Source organism: Carcharhinus amblyrhynchos, unplaced genomic scaffold (genome assembly GCF_965287045.1).
Source record: "Carcharhinus amblyrhynchos unplaced genomic scaffold, sCarAmb.v2.hapA chromosome_321, whole genome shotgun sequence".
Lineage (NCBI taxonomy): Eukaryota > Metazoa > Chordata > Chondrichthyes > Carcharhiniformes > Carcharhinidae > Carcharhinus > Carcharhinus amblyrhynchos.
In genome coordinates, this window is record NW_027650061.1 from 2,501 (window position 1) to 16,976 (window position 14,476).

The 14,476-nt window shown below is 49.2% G+C and overlaps 1 protein-coding gene across 1 annotated transcript in view; it reads left to right on the forward strand.

Moving 5' to 3' along the window:
* LOC145339090 (MAM domain-containing glycosylphosphatidylinositol anchor protein 1-like) overlaps positions 1–14,476 on the forward strand; it is a 131,069-nt gene that overhangs the window by 392 nt on the left and 116,201 nt on the right. Inside the window, exons 2-3 of the mRNA XM_080183520.1 lie at positions 3,417–3,618; positions 12,530–13,287. Coding sequence (XP_080039646.1) covers positions 3,417–3,618; positions 12,530–13,287 — 960 coding nt within the window. The remainder of the gene's footprint in view (positions 1–3,416; positions 3,619–12,529; positions 13,288–14,476) is intronic.

The window sequence follows — 14,476 nt, forward strand, 5'->3', positions numbered from 1 at the left end:
GACAATGGAAAATGACAGGTGGACATCCCACCCCAAGGAAGCCTCCCACAGGGTAAGTACCTCCGACCAGGGTAAATACCCCTCGACACAGAGAAATGTCCCCCCAACAAGTGGACCTGAGGGGTAACTTTTTCACACAGAGAATGGTAGATGTATGGAATGAGTTTCCAGAGGGGGTGGTTAGAGACGGCTACACAATGAGACCATTGTGAAGACATGGATGAGAAAGGATTCGAGGATATGGCCCAAACACAGGCTCATAGGGTGTAATGAGTGGAGTTGATCAAGGAGAACCAGTGGATGTGGTTTATTTAGACTTTCAGAAGGCTTTCGACAAGGTCTCACATAACAGATGTAAAGTTAAAGCACATGGGATTGCAGGGAATGTTTTGAGATGGATAGAAAGCTGGTTAGCAGATAGGAAGCAAAGAGTTGGCATAAATGGGTCTTTCTCTGACTGGCGGTCAGTAACTAGTGGGGTTCCACAGGGATCTGTGCTGGGACCCCAACTGTTCACATTATATATTAATGATTTGGAAGAGGGAACAGAATGTTTTATCTCCTAATCTGCAGATGATAAAAAGTTGGGTGGGAGGGTGAGCTGTGAGGAGGATACAGAGATCTAATGTGGATAAATATGAGGTTATCCACTTTGGGAGCAATAATAGGAAGACAGATTATTACTGGAATGGGTGGAAATTGAGAGAGGCGGATACTCAGTGTGACCTTGGAGTCCTCATGCATCAGTCACTGACAGTAAGCACGCAGGTACAGCAGGCAGTAAAGAAAGTAAATGGTACATTCATAGCGAGGGGATTTGAGTATAGGTATAGGGATGTTTTACTGCAATTGTACAGGGTGTTGGTGAGGCCACACCTGGAATATTGTGTACAGTTTTGGTCTCCTTATCTGAGGAAGGATGTTCCTTGCTATAGAGGGAGCACAGTGAAGGTTTACCAGGCTGATTCCTGGGATGGCAGGTCTGTCATCTGAGGAGAGACTAAGTCGGTTAGGATTATATACACTGGAGTTTAGAAGAGTGAGAGGGAATCTGATAGAAACTTATAAAATTCACACAGGGTTAGACAGGGTAGATTCAGAAAGAATGTTCCTGATGGTGGGGGGAGCCCAGAACTAGGGGTCAGAGTTTGAGGATAAGGGGTAAACCTTTTAGAACTGAGGTGAGGAGAGATTTCTTCACCCAGAGGGTGGGGAATGTGTGGAATTCACTCCCACAGAAAGTAGTTCAGGCCAAAACGTTGTCTGATTTCAGGAAGAAATGAGATTTTACGCTTGGGACTAAAGGGACCGGGGGGATATGAGGGGGAAGACGGGGTCAGGATATTGAATTGGATCATCAACAATGAGCAAAAGGAATGGCGGAGCAGTTCGAAGGGCTGAATAGCCTCCTCTTGCTTCGAGGTTTGATGTTTCTACAAATGGAGTGAGTTCAGTGGATGAGTTGGGCTGAATGGCCTGTCTCTGTCCTGTACATCTCAATGACCCTTTCAAGAGAATATATTACTCCCTAACCGGGGCAGTTACCCCCCCCCCCCCCGCTAACTGGGGCAATTACCCCCCCGTTAACTGGAGCAGTTACCCCCCCCCGCTAACTGGGGCAGTTACCCCCCCCGCTAACTGGAGCAGTTACCCCCCCCCCGCTAACTGGGGCAGTTACCCCCCCCCCCCCATTAACTGGAGCAGTTACCCCCCCCCCGCTAACTGGGACAGTTACCCCCCCCCGCTAACTGGGACAGTTACCCCCCCCCGCTAACTGGGACAGTTACCCCCCCCCGCTAACTGGGACAGTTACCCCCCCCCGCTAACTGGGACAGTTACCCCCCCCCGCTAACTGGGACAGTTACCCCCCCCCCGCTAACTGGGACAGTTACCCCCCCCCCGCTAACTGGGACAGTTACCCCCCCCCCGCTAACTGGGACAGTTACCCCCCCCCCGCTAACTGGGACAGTTACCCCCCCCCGCTAACTGGGACAGTTACCCCCTCCCCCGCTAACCGGGGCAGTTACTCCCCCCCGCTAACCGGGGCAGTTACCCCCCCGCTAACCGGGGCAGTTACTCCCCCCCGCTAACTGGGGCAGTTACCCCCCCCGCTAACTGGGGCAGTTACCCCCCCCGCTAACTGGGGCAGTTACTCCCCCCGCTAACTGGGGCAGTTACTCCCCCGCTAACCGGGGCAGTTACCCCCCCCGCTAACCGGGACAGTTACCCCCCCGCTAACTGGGACAGTTACTCCCCCCCGCTAACCGGGGCAGTTACTCCCCCCCGCTAACCGGGGCAGTTACTCCCCCCGCTAACCGGGGCAGTTACTCCCCCCCCGCTAACCGGGGCAGTTACTCCCCTGCGCTAACTGGGGCAGTTACCCCCCCCCGCTAACTGGGGCAGTTACCCCCCCCCCGCTAACTGGGGCAGTTACCCCCCCCCCGCTAACTGGGGCAGTTACCCCCCCCCCCGCTAACTGGGGCAGTTACCCCCCCCCCCCGCTAACTGGGGCAGTTACCCCCCCCCGCTAACTGGGGCAGTTACCCCCCCCCCCGCTAACTGGGGCAGTTACCCCCCCCCCCCGCTAACTGGGGCAGTTACCCCCCCCCCGCTAACTGGGGCAGTTACCCCCCCCCCAACCGGGCCAGTTACCCCCTATAGTGCAGTTAGTCCTGACCGGGGCAAAATCCCCCCTACCAGGGTAATTACTCCTGATTAGGCAAATATCCCCTCCCAGGGCATACAGCCATGACGGGGCGAATGCCTGCATATAGAGTCATCGATGTTTACAGCAGGAAACAGGCCCTTTGGCCCATTCTGTCCATGTCGCCCTTTTTAAACCTCAAAGCTAATTCCAGTTGCCCCCATTTGGCCCATATCCCTCTATACCCATCTTACCAATTTAACTATCTAAATGCTTTTTCAAAGATAAAATTGTATCTGCCTCTACTGCCACCACTGTACTCTTTCTAGTTTAATAATATCCTTTCTATAATAGGGTGACCAGAACTGTACACAGTATTCCAAGTGTGGCCTCACCAATGTCTTGTACAACTTCAACAAGACGTCCCAACTCCTGTATTCAATGTTCTGACCGATGAAACCAAGCATGCCGAATGCCTTCTTCACCACTCTGTCCACCTGTGACTCCACTTTCAAGGAGCTATGAACCTGTACCCCTAGATCTCTCTGTTCTGTAACTCTCCCCAACGCCCTACCATTAACTGAGTAACTCCTGCTCTGGTTCAATCTGCCAAAATACATCACCTCGCATTTATCTAAATTAAACTCCATCTGCCATTTGTCAGCCCACTGGCCCAATTGATCAAGATCCCATTGCAATTGGAGATAACTTATTCACTGTTCACTATGGATAGGGGCGAATACCCCTAACTGAGGCAAATATTCCCTACCAGGGCAATTACCCCTGACTGCAGCAAATACCCCCAACTGGGACAAGTACCCCCGAGCGGGCCGAGTGCCCCTGACCGGGGCAAAAACCTTGGGCCAAGTTCCCCCAAGCGGTCAGAGCTTCCCCCCATCCCCCCAACCCCGATCGGTCCGAGCTCCCTCCCCGTACGGGGAGCCAAAAATTGATAACAGGAAGGTCTATGGCAGGTGAGAACTTAGAAACTATCATTATCACAAGAGGTAGTGTTGGGAAAGTTAATGGGGCTGAAGGGAGACAAACACAGAACATTACAGCACGGTACAGGCCCTTCGGCCCTCAATGTTGTGCCGAGCTATGTCCAATCCCAAGATCAAGCTATCCCACTCCCTATCATTCTGGAGTGCTCCATGTGCCTATCAAATAACCGCTTGAAAGTTCCTAAAGTGTCCGACTATCACAGCAGGCAGTGTATTCCACACCCAAACCACTCTCTGAGTGAAGAGTATACCTCAGACATCCGTCCTGTATCTCCCACCATATTAGAGTTTTTTGAGGAGGTTACCAGGAAAGTGGATGAAGGGAAGGCAGTGGATGTTGTCTACCTGGATTTCAGCAAGGCCTTTGACAAGGTTCCTCATGGGAGGTTAGTTAGGAAAGTTCAGTCGCTATGTATAGATGGGGAGGTAGTAAATTGGATTAGACACTGGCTCAATGGAAGAAGCCAGAGGGTGGTAGTGGAGGATTGCTTCTCTGAGTGGAGGCCTGCGACTAGTGGAGTGCCACAGGGATTGGTGCTGGGTCCATTGTTGTTTGTCATCGATATCAATGATCTGGATGATAATGTGGTAAATTGGATCAGCAAATTTGCTGATGATACAAAGATTGGAGGTGTAGTGGACAGTGAGGAAGGTTTTCAAAGCTTGCAGACGGATTTGGACCAACTAGAAAAGTGGGCTGAACAATGGCAGATGGAGTTTAATGCAGTCAAGTGTGAGGTATTGCACTTTGGAAGGACAAACCAAAGTAGAACGTACAGTGTAAATGGTAGGACACTGAAGAGTGTAGTTGAACAGAGGGATCTGGGAATACAGGTACAGAATTCCCTAAAAGTGATGTCAGGAAGGATGTAAATAAGGTTGAAAGAGTGCAGAGAAGGTTCACGAGGATGTTGCCGGGACTTGAGAAGCTGAGTTACAGGGAGAGATTGAATAGGTTAGGACTTTCTTCCCTGGAGTGTAGAAGAATGAGGGGAGATTTGATAGAGGATGTGGAAGCATTGGAGAGAGTGCAGAGGAGATTTACCAGGATGCTGCCTGGTTTGGAGGGTAGGTCTCATGAGGAAAGGTTGAGGGAGCTGGGGCTTTTCTCTTTGGAGCAGAGGAGGATGAGAGGTGACTTAATAGAGGTTTATAAGATGATGAGAGGGATTGATAGAGTGGACGTGCAGAGACTATTTCCTCGGGTGGATGTAGCTGTTACTAGGGGGCATAACTATAAGGTTCATGGTGGGAGACATAGGACGGATGTCTGAGGTAAATTCTTCACTCAGAGAGTGGTTGGGGTGTGGAATAGACTGCCCGCTGTGATAGTGAAGTCGGACACTTTAGGAACTTTCAAGCGGTTATTGGATAGGCACATGGAGCACACCAGAATGATAGGGAGTGGGATAGCTTGATCTTGGGATTGGACATAGCTCGGCACAATATTGACGGCCAAAGTTTAATCAGTCTTCCTATTATTGCTCCCAAAGTGGATAACCTCACATTTATCCACATTATGCTACATCTGCCATGCAGATACCCACACACTCAGCCTGTCCAAATCACACTGAAATATCTCTGTATCCTCCTCACAGCTCACTCTCCCACCCAACTTTGTATCATCTCAAGATAATACAATCAGTTCCCTCTTCCAAATCATGGGGTCCCAGCACAGATCCCTGCAGAACCCCAGGAGTCACCCCAGCAAGAGGGGATCAGAATATTGAATTTGACGATCAGCCATGATCATACTGAATGGTGCAGCAGGGTTGAAGGGCTGAATGGCCTCCTCCTGTTTTTAGTTTCTCTGTTTCTGCCAAACAGAAAACAATCCAACTCTTTGCTTCCTACCTGCTCCCTGTTTTCTCTCTACCTCCTTTTTTGAATAGCGGCTGACATTAGCTACTCTCCAATTTGTAGTGACTATTCCAGAATTCAAAGAATTGTGGAAAATAACCACCAATGGATCTAGTATTTCCAGAGCCACTTCCTGAAGTACTCGGGATGAAGATTATCAGGACCTGGAGATTTATCCACCCTTAATCCCATCAATTTCCCCAAAACCATTTCTCTATTAATGCTGAGTTCCTTCAGCTCCTCACTAAAACAGGTTTCTGTCAGCACTATTAGAACATTATTCATGTCTTCCTCTGTGAAGACTGAACAAAGAACAAATTTAATTCCTCAGCCATTTCTTTATTCCCCATTATGAATTCTCCCGTTTGTGACTGTAAGGAGTCTACATTAATTTTTGTTAATCCTTTTCTCTTTACATATCTATAGAAACTTTTACAGTCAGTGTTTCTGTTCCCCGCTAGCTTACTTTCATACTCTATTTTTCGCTTCTTAATCAATCCCTTGGTCCTCCTTTGCTGAATTTTAAACTGCTCCCAACCCTCAGGCCTATTGCTTTTTCTTGCCAATTTGTATGCTTTTTCCTTGAATTAGATACTATCTCTAAGTCCCCTGTAAACCATGGTTTGGCCACAATTCCCTGACCACTCGTGCGTCAAACAGGAATAAACAACTTCTGGAGTTCACCTATTGGTCTTATAAATACCTTCCATTGCCCATCCACTGGCTTTCCATTCAGTAATGTTTCCCAGTCCATCATCCATTGGGCTCCGGGTCCATAGGACTCTTAAATTGGCCTCGATTGGGAGTTACAGATAGTTCTATGGCCTGGTAGGTAGGGATATGATCGGCGCAACTTGTGGACTGAAGGGCCTGTTTGTACTGTAGTGTTCTATGTTCTATTTCTTCTGACTCCATGCACAGGTTCCCACTACTATCCTTGACTGGCCCTAACCTCACCCTGATCATTCTTTTATTTCTCACACAAGAGTAAAAAGCCTTGGGGTTTTCTTTTATCTGACGCGCCAAGGACTTCTCATGGCCCCTCCTAGCTCTCCTAAGCCCTTTCTTTTTCTCATTCCTAGCTACCTTATAACACTCAAGTGACCAAACTGAACCTTGTTTTTTCGCCCTTGCATACACTTCCTTTTTCCTCTTAACAAGACATTCAACCTCCTTTGTGAACCATGGTTCCCTCACTCAGCCATTTCCTCCCTGCCTGACAGGGTCATACCTATTAAGGACACGCAGTATTTGTTCCTTGAAAAAGCTCCACTTTTTGTTTGTGTCCATACCTGACAGTCTCTGTTCCCATCTTATTCTCCCTAATTCTTGCCTAATCTCATCATAATTGTTACTAGACAGGCGGTGCTCGACAGACTGGAGGGACTGATTGTGGACAAGTCCCCAGGACCAGATGGAATGCATCCGAGGGTTCTGAAGTAAATGGTGGAGGTGATAGTGGATTCCAGGGAAGTGCTGGAAGATTGGAAAACGGCTAATGTTACACCGTTGTTTAAGAAGGGTGGCAGGCAAAAGGTGTGGAATTATAGGCCGGTTAGTTTTAACTTCTGTTGTAGGTAAAATGTTAGAATCCGTGATCAAGGAGAAAATAGCGAGGCATCTTGAGGAGAATTGTTTGGTAGAGCAGACGCAGCACGGTTTTGTTAAGGGGATGTCGTGTCTGACGAATTTATTGGAGTTCTATGCGGATGTGTCTAGGGCGGTGGATAGAGGAGAGCCGGTGGATGTGGTCTTTCTTGATTTTCAGAAGGCGTTTGATAAGTTGCCTCACAAGAGGTTATTGCAGAAGGTCAGGGGGCATGGAGTTGGGGGTAGGGTGTTAGCGTGGATAGAGGATTGGTTGTCAAATAGGAGGCAGGGAGTGGGGGTCAATGGGTGCTATTCGGATTGGCGGATGGTGACTAGTAGAGTGCCCCAGGGGTCGGTGCTGGGGCCTCAGCTATTTACCATTTATATAGATGATCTGGAGGAGGGAACCGAGTGTATGGTGTTGAAATTTGCTGATGACACCAAGATTGGGGGAACGGCAAATTGTGCAGAGGGTGTGGAGAGTCTGCAGAAGGATCTAGATAGGCTGGGCGAATGGGCCAGGAACTGGCAAATGGAATTTAATGTTGGCAAGTGTGAGGTGGTCCACTTTGGTAGGAATAATGGTAGGAAGGACTATTACTTACGTGGCGAAAAACTGCAGCAGGCGACGGTGCAGAGGGACCTCGGGGTCCTTGTGCATGAGTCGCAAAAACCCAGCTTGCAGGTGCAGCAGGTGGTCAGGAAGGCGAATGGGATGCTGGCCTTCATAGCGAGGGGGATTGAATATAAAAGTAGGGAGGTCTTGCTGCAGCTGTATAGGGCATTGGTGAGGCCGCAGCTGGAGTACTGTGTGCAGCTTTGGTTGCCTCACTTACGCAAGGATATTTTGGCCTTGGAGGGAGTGCAGAGGAGGTTTACGAGGCTGATTCCGGAGTTGAGGGGGTTGAGCTATGAGGAGAGGCTGAATAAACTAGGCTTGTACTCGTTAGAGTTTAGAAGAATGAGGGGAGATCTCATTGACACATATAAGATGTTGAATGGGATGGATAGGATAGAGGTGGAGAGGCTCTTCCCGCTCAGAAAGGACAGTAGGACTAGGGGGCACAGCCTCAGGATAAAGGGGGGGGGGGCGGTTTAGAACGGAGTTGAAGAGGAACTTCTTCACTCAAAGGGTGGTGAATCTCTGGAATTCTCTGCCCGTTGAAGTGGTGGAGGCTGCCTCGCTAAATATTTTTAAGATGCGGGTTGATGGGTTTTTGATAGGCAAGGGGATTAAGGGTTATGGGGAGAGGGCGGGAATGTGGAACTGAGACACGACAGATCAGCCATGACCTTATTGAATGGCGGGGCAGGCTCGAAGGGCTAGATGGCCTACTGCTGCTCCTATTTCTTATGTTCTTATAATTACCCCTGCCCCATTTATAAACCATGCCCTGCCGTGTGACCCTATCCCTCTCCATTGCAATAATGAAAGACACTGAATTGTGGTCACTATCTCCAATGTGCTCTCCCACAAACAAATCTAACACTTTGCCCGGTTCATTACCCAGTACCAAGCCCAATGTGGCCCCACCTCTTGTCAGCTTATCCACATATTGTGTCAGGAAACTCTCCTGCACACACTGTACAAAAAGTGTCCCATCTGAACTATTCGATCTATAAAGATTCCAATCAATATTTGGAAAGTTCAAGTCACCCATGATAACTACCCTGTGACCTCCACACCTATCTATAATCTGCTTTGCCATTTCCTCCTCCACATCTCTATTACTATTTGGGGGCCTATAGAAAACTCCTAACAACGTGACCGATCCTTTCCTATTTCTAGCTTCAGCCCATATGACCTCAGTTGGCAGATCGCCCTCAAAATGCCTTTCAGCAGCCGTTAAACTATCCTTGATTAACAATGTCACTCCTCCACCTCTTTTACCACCTTCCCCACTCTTACTGAAACATCTATACCCCGGAACTGCCAACAACCATTCCTGTCCCTGTTCTAACCATGTCTCCGTAATGGCCACAACATCATAGTCCCAGAGTTGTAAGTAAAATAATACCTCAGACTGTTAGTGAGTCAAAATATAGTGGTTTTTATTTCAAAACTCTGGCATACATTGCAGAATTTTGGAAGAAATTCAGACCAGATTTCTCCTAGAACACAAACACAAGTGGGGATTTATACATTGAGCTCTAGCAGGAATCACGATTCAAAGTTCCAATTCCTGCCAGACCTCCAGTTCTCTCTTCCTGGGTCCTGATGCAGCCCCAGAGTTAATCAGGAATTACAGTCCTGCAGGCAGGACACAGGAAAACCCTTCTGCAGCAGTACCGGTATCCCTTGTTTAAAGTTATTTATGCGATCGTGGCTGTCCCAGCAGGACTCTTCCTGTTAAAAGCCGGTATTGAGATCTGCCATCAGCAGCTGTCAAAAACCAGTATTGTAAACTACCATCTGTGTAGCAATGTCCCACTAATACAAACAGGTAAGATTTACAAAGTCTACAAAGTAACAGCCACATTAAACTATCTGTCTTTATAAAAATGAGAGTTTAAGCATATAACACATGAACAAATAACTGATATTAATGCCAGGAACAGTATAAGCTAAAGGAGATCAGTCATGATGAAGGGTTATATTCTAGGTACAAAATTCATTAACCCTTTCCCTTCAGGTACAAAATGCATTCACCTTTTCCCTACTTCACCCAGTAATATCAATATTACTGGAATGGGTGTAAATTGAGAGAGAGTGGCTACTCAGTGAGACCTTGGAGTCCTCATGCATCAGTTGCTGAGAGTAAGCGCGCAGATACAGCAGGCAGTGAAGAAAGTAAATGGAAGGTCCAGTGTATGTGGGAGTTCTACAGTTATTGGCAGGGCTCTGGGCCAAGTGTTGGCGGATGGGATTAGGTGGGAGTTCAGGTGTTTCAAATGTGTTGGTGCTGACTCGATGGTCATTTGGAATATAGTGTTCAATTCTGGTCACCACATTACAGAAGGATGTGGAGGCTTTGGAGAGGGTACAGAAAAGATTTACCAGCATGTTGCCTGGTATGGAGGGCATTAGCTATGAGGAGAGGTTGGAGAAAGTAACTGCCTCAGGAACCTGGGTTCGATTTCCAGCTTGGGTCACTGTCTGTGTGGAGTTTGCACATTCTCCTCATGTCTGTGCAGGTTTCCTCTGGGTGCTCCAGTTTCTTCCCACAGTCCAAAGACATGTGAGTTAGGTTGATTGGCCATGCTAAAATTGCCCCTAGTATCAGGGGGATTGGCAGAGTAATTATGTGGGGTTACGAGAATAGAGCCTGGGTGGGATTGTGATCGGTGCAGACTCAATGGGCCGAATGGCCTCCTTCTGCACTGTAGGGATTCTATTTTTGAATGTTGGAGGTTGATGGGGTGGCCTGATACAAAGTTATAAAATGATGACTGGCCTGGATAGAATGGAGAGTCAGAGTCTTTATCCCCAGGAAGGAAATGTTGATTATTCCAGGGCATGGGTTTAAGGAGAAAGTTAAAAGGAGATGTCAGAGGCTGGTTAGGCCCTGGAATGTTCTGCCACAGGAGGTGACAGGAATAATACAATAATAACAATAGAAATAGTGGACCATGTAGATACTAAAAATCTCTGTTTTAGAAAGACATCATGTGTCAACACAGACTTGATGGGCCAAAGGACTTGTTGCTGGGTTGTCCTGTTTTTTATTCTTTATTGAAACACTTTCTTCTACAATGTGAGATTCTGTGAATTCTCTGTAAACTGCTTGTATCCATCTCGCAGCTTACCTTCCCACCTATTTTTGTGTTGTCTGTAAATGCGACTACAGTACATTTGCTTTTCTCCAAGTCACTAGTATACATTGTAAAGAGTTGTTGTCCCAGCACTGAGCCCTGTGTGGAACCCCACTGGTTACAGATCTCCAACCTGAAAAGGAACCCCTTAACCCCACTCACTGTTCCCTGTCCATGAGCCAGTTCTCTATCCACTCCAATATACTACCTCTGTATGGCTGTTATAACTTAACCTTTTGTGAGGTACCTGTAAAACACCTTCTGAAAGTCCAAATACAACACATCTACTGGTTCCCCTCTATCCAATCAGGCTGAGAATTCCTTGATATAACCATTTGTCAGATATAATTTCCCTTTCATGCAGTCATGCTGACTCTGAGTCACAGAGACTTACAGCATGGAAACAGGCCCTTCGGACCAACAAGACCCTGCCACCCTTTTGTTTAAACCCCTAAGCTAATCCCAATTGCCCACATTTGCCCATATCCCTCTATACCCATTGTACCCATTTAACTGTCTAAATGCTTTTTAAAAGATAAAATTGTACCCGCCTCTACTACTACCTCTGGCAGCTTGTTCCAGACACTCACCACCCTCTGTGTGAAAAAATTGCCCCTCTGGGCCCTTTTGTATCTCTCCCCTCTTACCTTAAACCTCTGCCCTCTAGTTTTAGACTCCCCTACCTTTTGGGAAAAGATATTGACTATCTCGCTGATCTGTGCCTTTCATTATTTTATAGACCTCTATAAGATCACCCCTCAGCCTCCTACACTCCAGAGGGAAAATGTCCCAGTCTATCCAGCCTCTCCTTATAACTCAATCCATCAAGTCCCGATAGCATCCTAGTAAATCTTTTCTGCACTCTTTCTAGTTTAATAATATCCTTTCTATAATAGGGTGACCAGAACTGTATACCGCATGGTAGGTTGTTGCATAAGGTTAAATCTCACAGGATCCAGGATGAGATATCTAAATGGATACAAAATTGGCTTCTTGACAGAAGCCAGAGGGTGGTTGTAGAGAGTTGTTTTTCAAACTGGAGGCCTGTGACCAGCGGTGTGCCTCAGGGATCAGTGCTGGGCCCACTGTTATTTGTCATTTATATTAATGATTTGGATCAGAATATAGAGGGCATGGTTAGTAAGTTTGCAGATGACACCAAGATTGGTGGCATAGTGGACAGTGAAGAAAGTTATCTCCAATTGCAGCAGGATCTTGATCAATTGGGCCAGTGGGCTGACGAATGGCAGATGGAGTTTAATTTAGACAAATGTGAGGTGATGTATTTTGGTCAATTGAACCAGGGCAGGAGTTACTCAGTTAATGGTAGGGCACTGGGGAGAGTTACAGAACAAAGAGATCTAGGGGTACAGGTTCATAGCTCCTTGAAAGTGGAGTCACAGGTGGACTTGTTGGTTAGATGCCAGTGTTGTAACTGTACTGGAAGAGCTTGGCAGACTGGTAAAGGCAAGTTCCATATGCCTTTATAACCACCCAATGAACATGTCCTTACGATTTCTCAGATCCATGGACAAACACGCCAAGATCCCACTGTTCCACAGAACCCCCGAATGTCCAACCAATCACTGAGTACTTCATTATCAAATTATATCACCCCACACCTTGGGGTTAATTCCATCAGCCATTTATCTGCCCATCTGACAAACCATCTACATAGAACTCCATACAGCACAGGGACAGGCCCTCCGGCCCGCGTACGGTGCAGGGAGAGGCCCTCCGGCCCGCGTACGGTGCAGGGAGAGGCCCTCCGGCCCGCGTACGGCGCAGGGAGAGGCCGTCCGGCCCGCGTACGGCACAGGGAGAGGCCCTCCGGCCCGCGTACGGCACAGGGAGAGGCCCTCCGGCCCGCGTACGGCGCAGGGACAGGCCCTCCGACCCGCGTACGGCGCAGGGACAGGCCCTCCGGCCCGCGTACGGCGCAGGGACAGGCCCTCCGGCCCGCGTACGGCGCAGGGACAGGCCCTCCGGCCCGCGTACGGCGCAGGGACAGGCCCTCCGGCCCGCGTACGGCGCAGGGACAGGCCCTCCGGCCCGCGTACGGCGCAGGGACAGGCCCTCCGGCCCGCGTACGGCGCAGGGACAGGCCCCTCCGGCCCGCGTACGGCGCAGGGACAGGCCCCTCCGGCCCGCGTACGGCGCAGGGACAGGCCCTCCGGCCCGCGTACGGCGCAGGGACAGGCCCCTCCGGCCCGCATACGGCGCAGGGACAGGCCCTCCGGCCCGCGTACGGCGCAGGGACAGGCCCTCCGGCCCGCGTACGGCGCAGGGACAGGCCCCTCCGGCCCGCGTACGGCGCAGGGACAGGCCCCTCCGGCCCGCGTACGGCGCAGGGACAGGCCCCTCCGGCCCGCGTACGGCGCAGGGACAGGCCCCTCTGGCCCGCGTACGGCGCAGGGACAGGCCCCTCCGGCCCGCGTATGGCACAGGGACAGGCCCTCCGGCCCGCGTACGGCACAGGGACAGGCCGTTTGATCCGCCATGTTGTGTGGAACACAATGCCAAATTAAACTAGTCCCTTCTGCCTGCCCTTGCTCCATAACCCACTACTCTTGCATACTGATGTGTTTATCTAAACATCCCTCTGGTTATCTGCCTCCACCAGCACCCCTGGCAGCACATCCCACTCTGTGTAAAACACCTACCCTTCACCCCACCTTTCCCCCACCCACCTTAAGTGCACAGATTTCCTCCTCAATATCCCTCTGACTATCGGGGGGGGGGTTGATAATAAACACCTAACAATGTTGATGCCCCTTTTTAATTCCTAAACTTTACCCACAAAGCTTCATTTGGTGTCTCCTCTGAGATATTATTGTTCTTTTCCTGTGTGTGGAGTCTGAGCCTGTGCTGTTCTCCATGATACTCTCCACCTGACGGATAGTCCACAGTGTCCCCAGATACTGCTCCAGTTCCCAAGCTCAGGCTTCCTGGAGCTCCAACAGGAGACACTTCTTGCTAACACATTGACCCTAGGCGTGATGTCCCCTCCAAGATATCATCTCTCCTTCCCGCAGTAACTAACAATGCAATCCCTCGTCCTCTTTAACCCCCTCCCCTGTCTCGCCTGAAGATTCTATATCCCGTAATGTTGAGTTACCAATTGTGTCCTTCCTTTAAGCATATCTCTCTGATAGCTGCTGTAACACACTTCCACAGATCAGTCATCACCCTCAACACATCTGTTTTACATCTGTTTTACCTGGCCTTACTCCTTTGAAACTTAATATAGCCACACTCCCTCTGACTGATTTTCAACATTGTGTTTGCCTAGAGTCATTGAGCAATCCAGCATGGATCCTGGCCCTTCGGCCCGACAGCTCCATACTAACCATGGTGCCCTCCCAGCCAGTCCCGATTGCCCGCCTTTGGCCCTTACCTGCCAATCCATGTACTTATCCAAATGCTTTATAAATGTTGTTATTGAACCTGCCTCACCCACTTTCTCTGACAGCTCATTCCATATCCACACCACCCCCTGCGTGAAGAGGTTCTCCCTCAGGCCCCTTGCAAATCTTTCCCCTCTCACCTTTAACCTATGCCCTCTAGATTTCAATTCCCTCTCCCTGGGGAATAGACTACACGTGTCCATCTTATCGATGCCCCT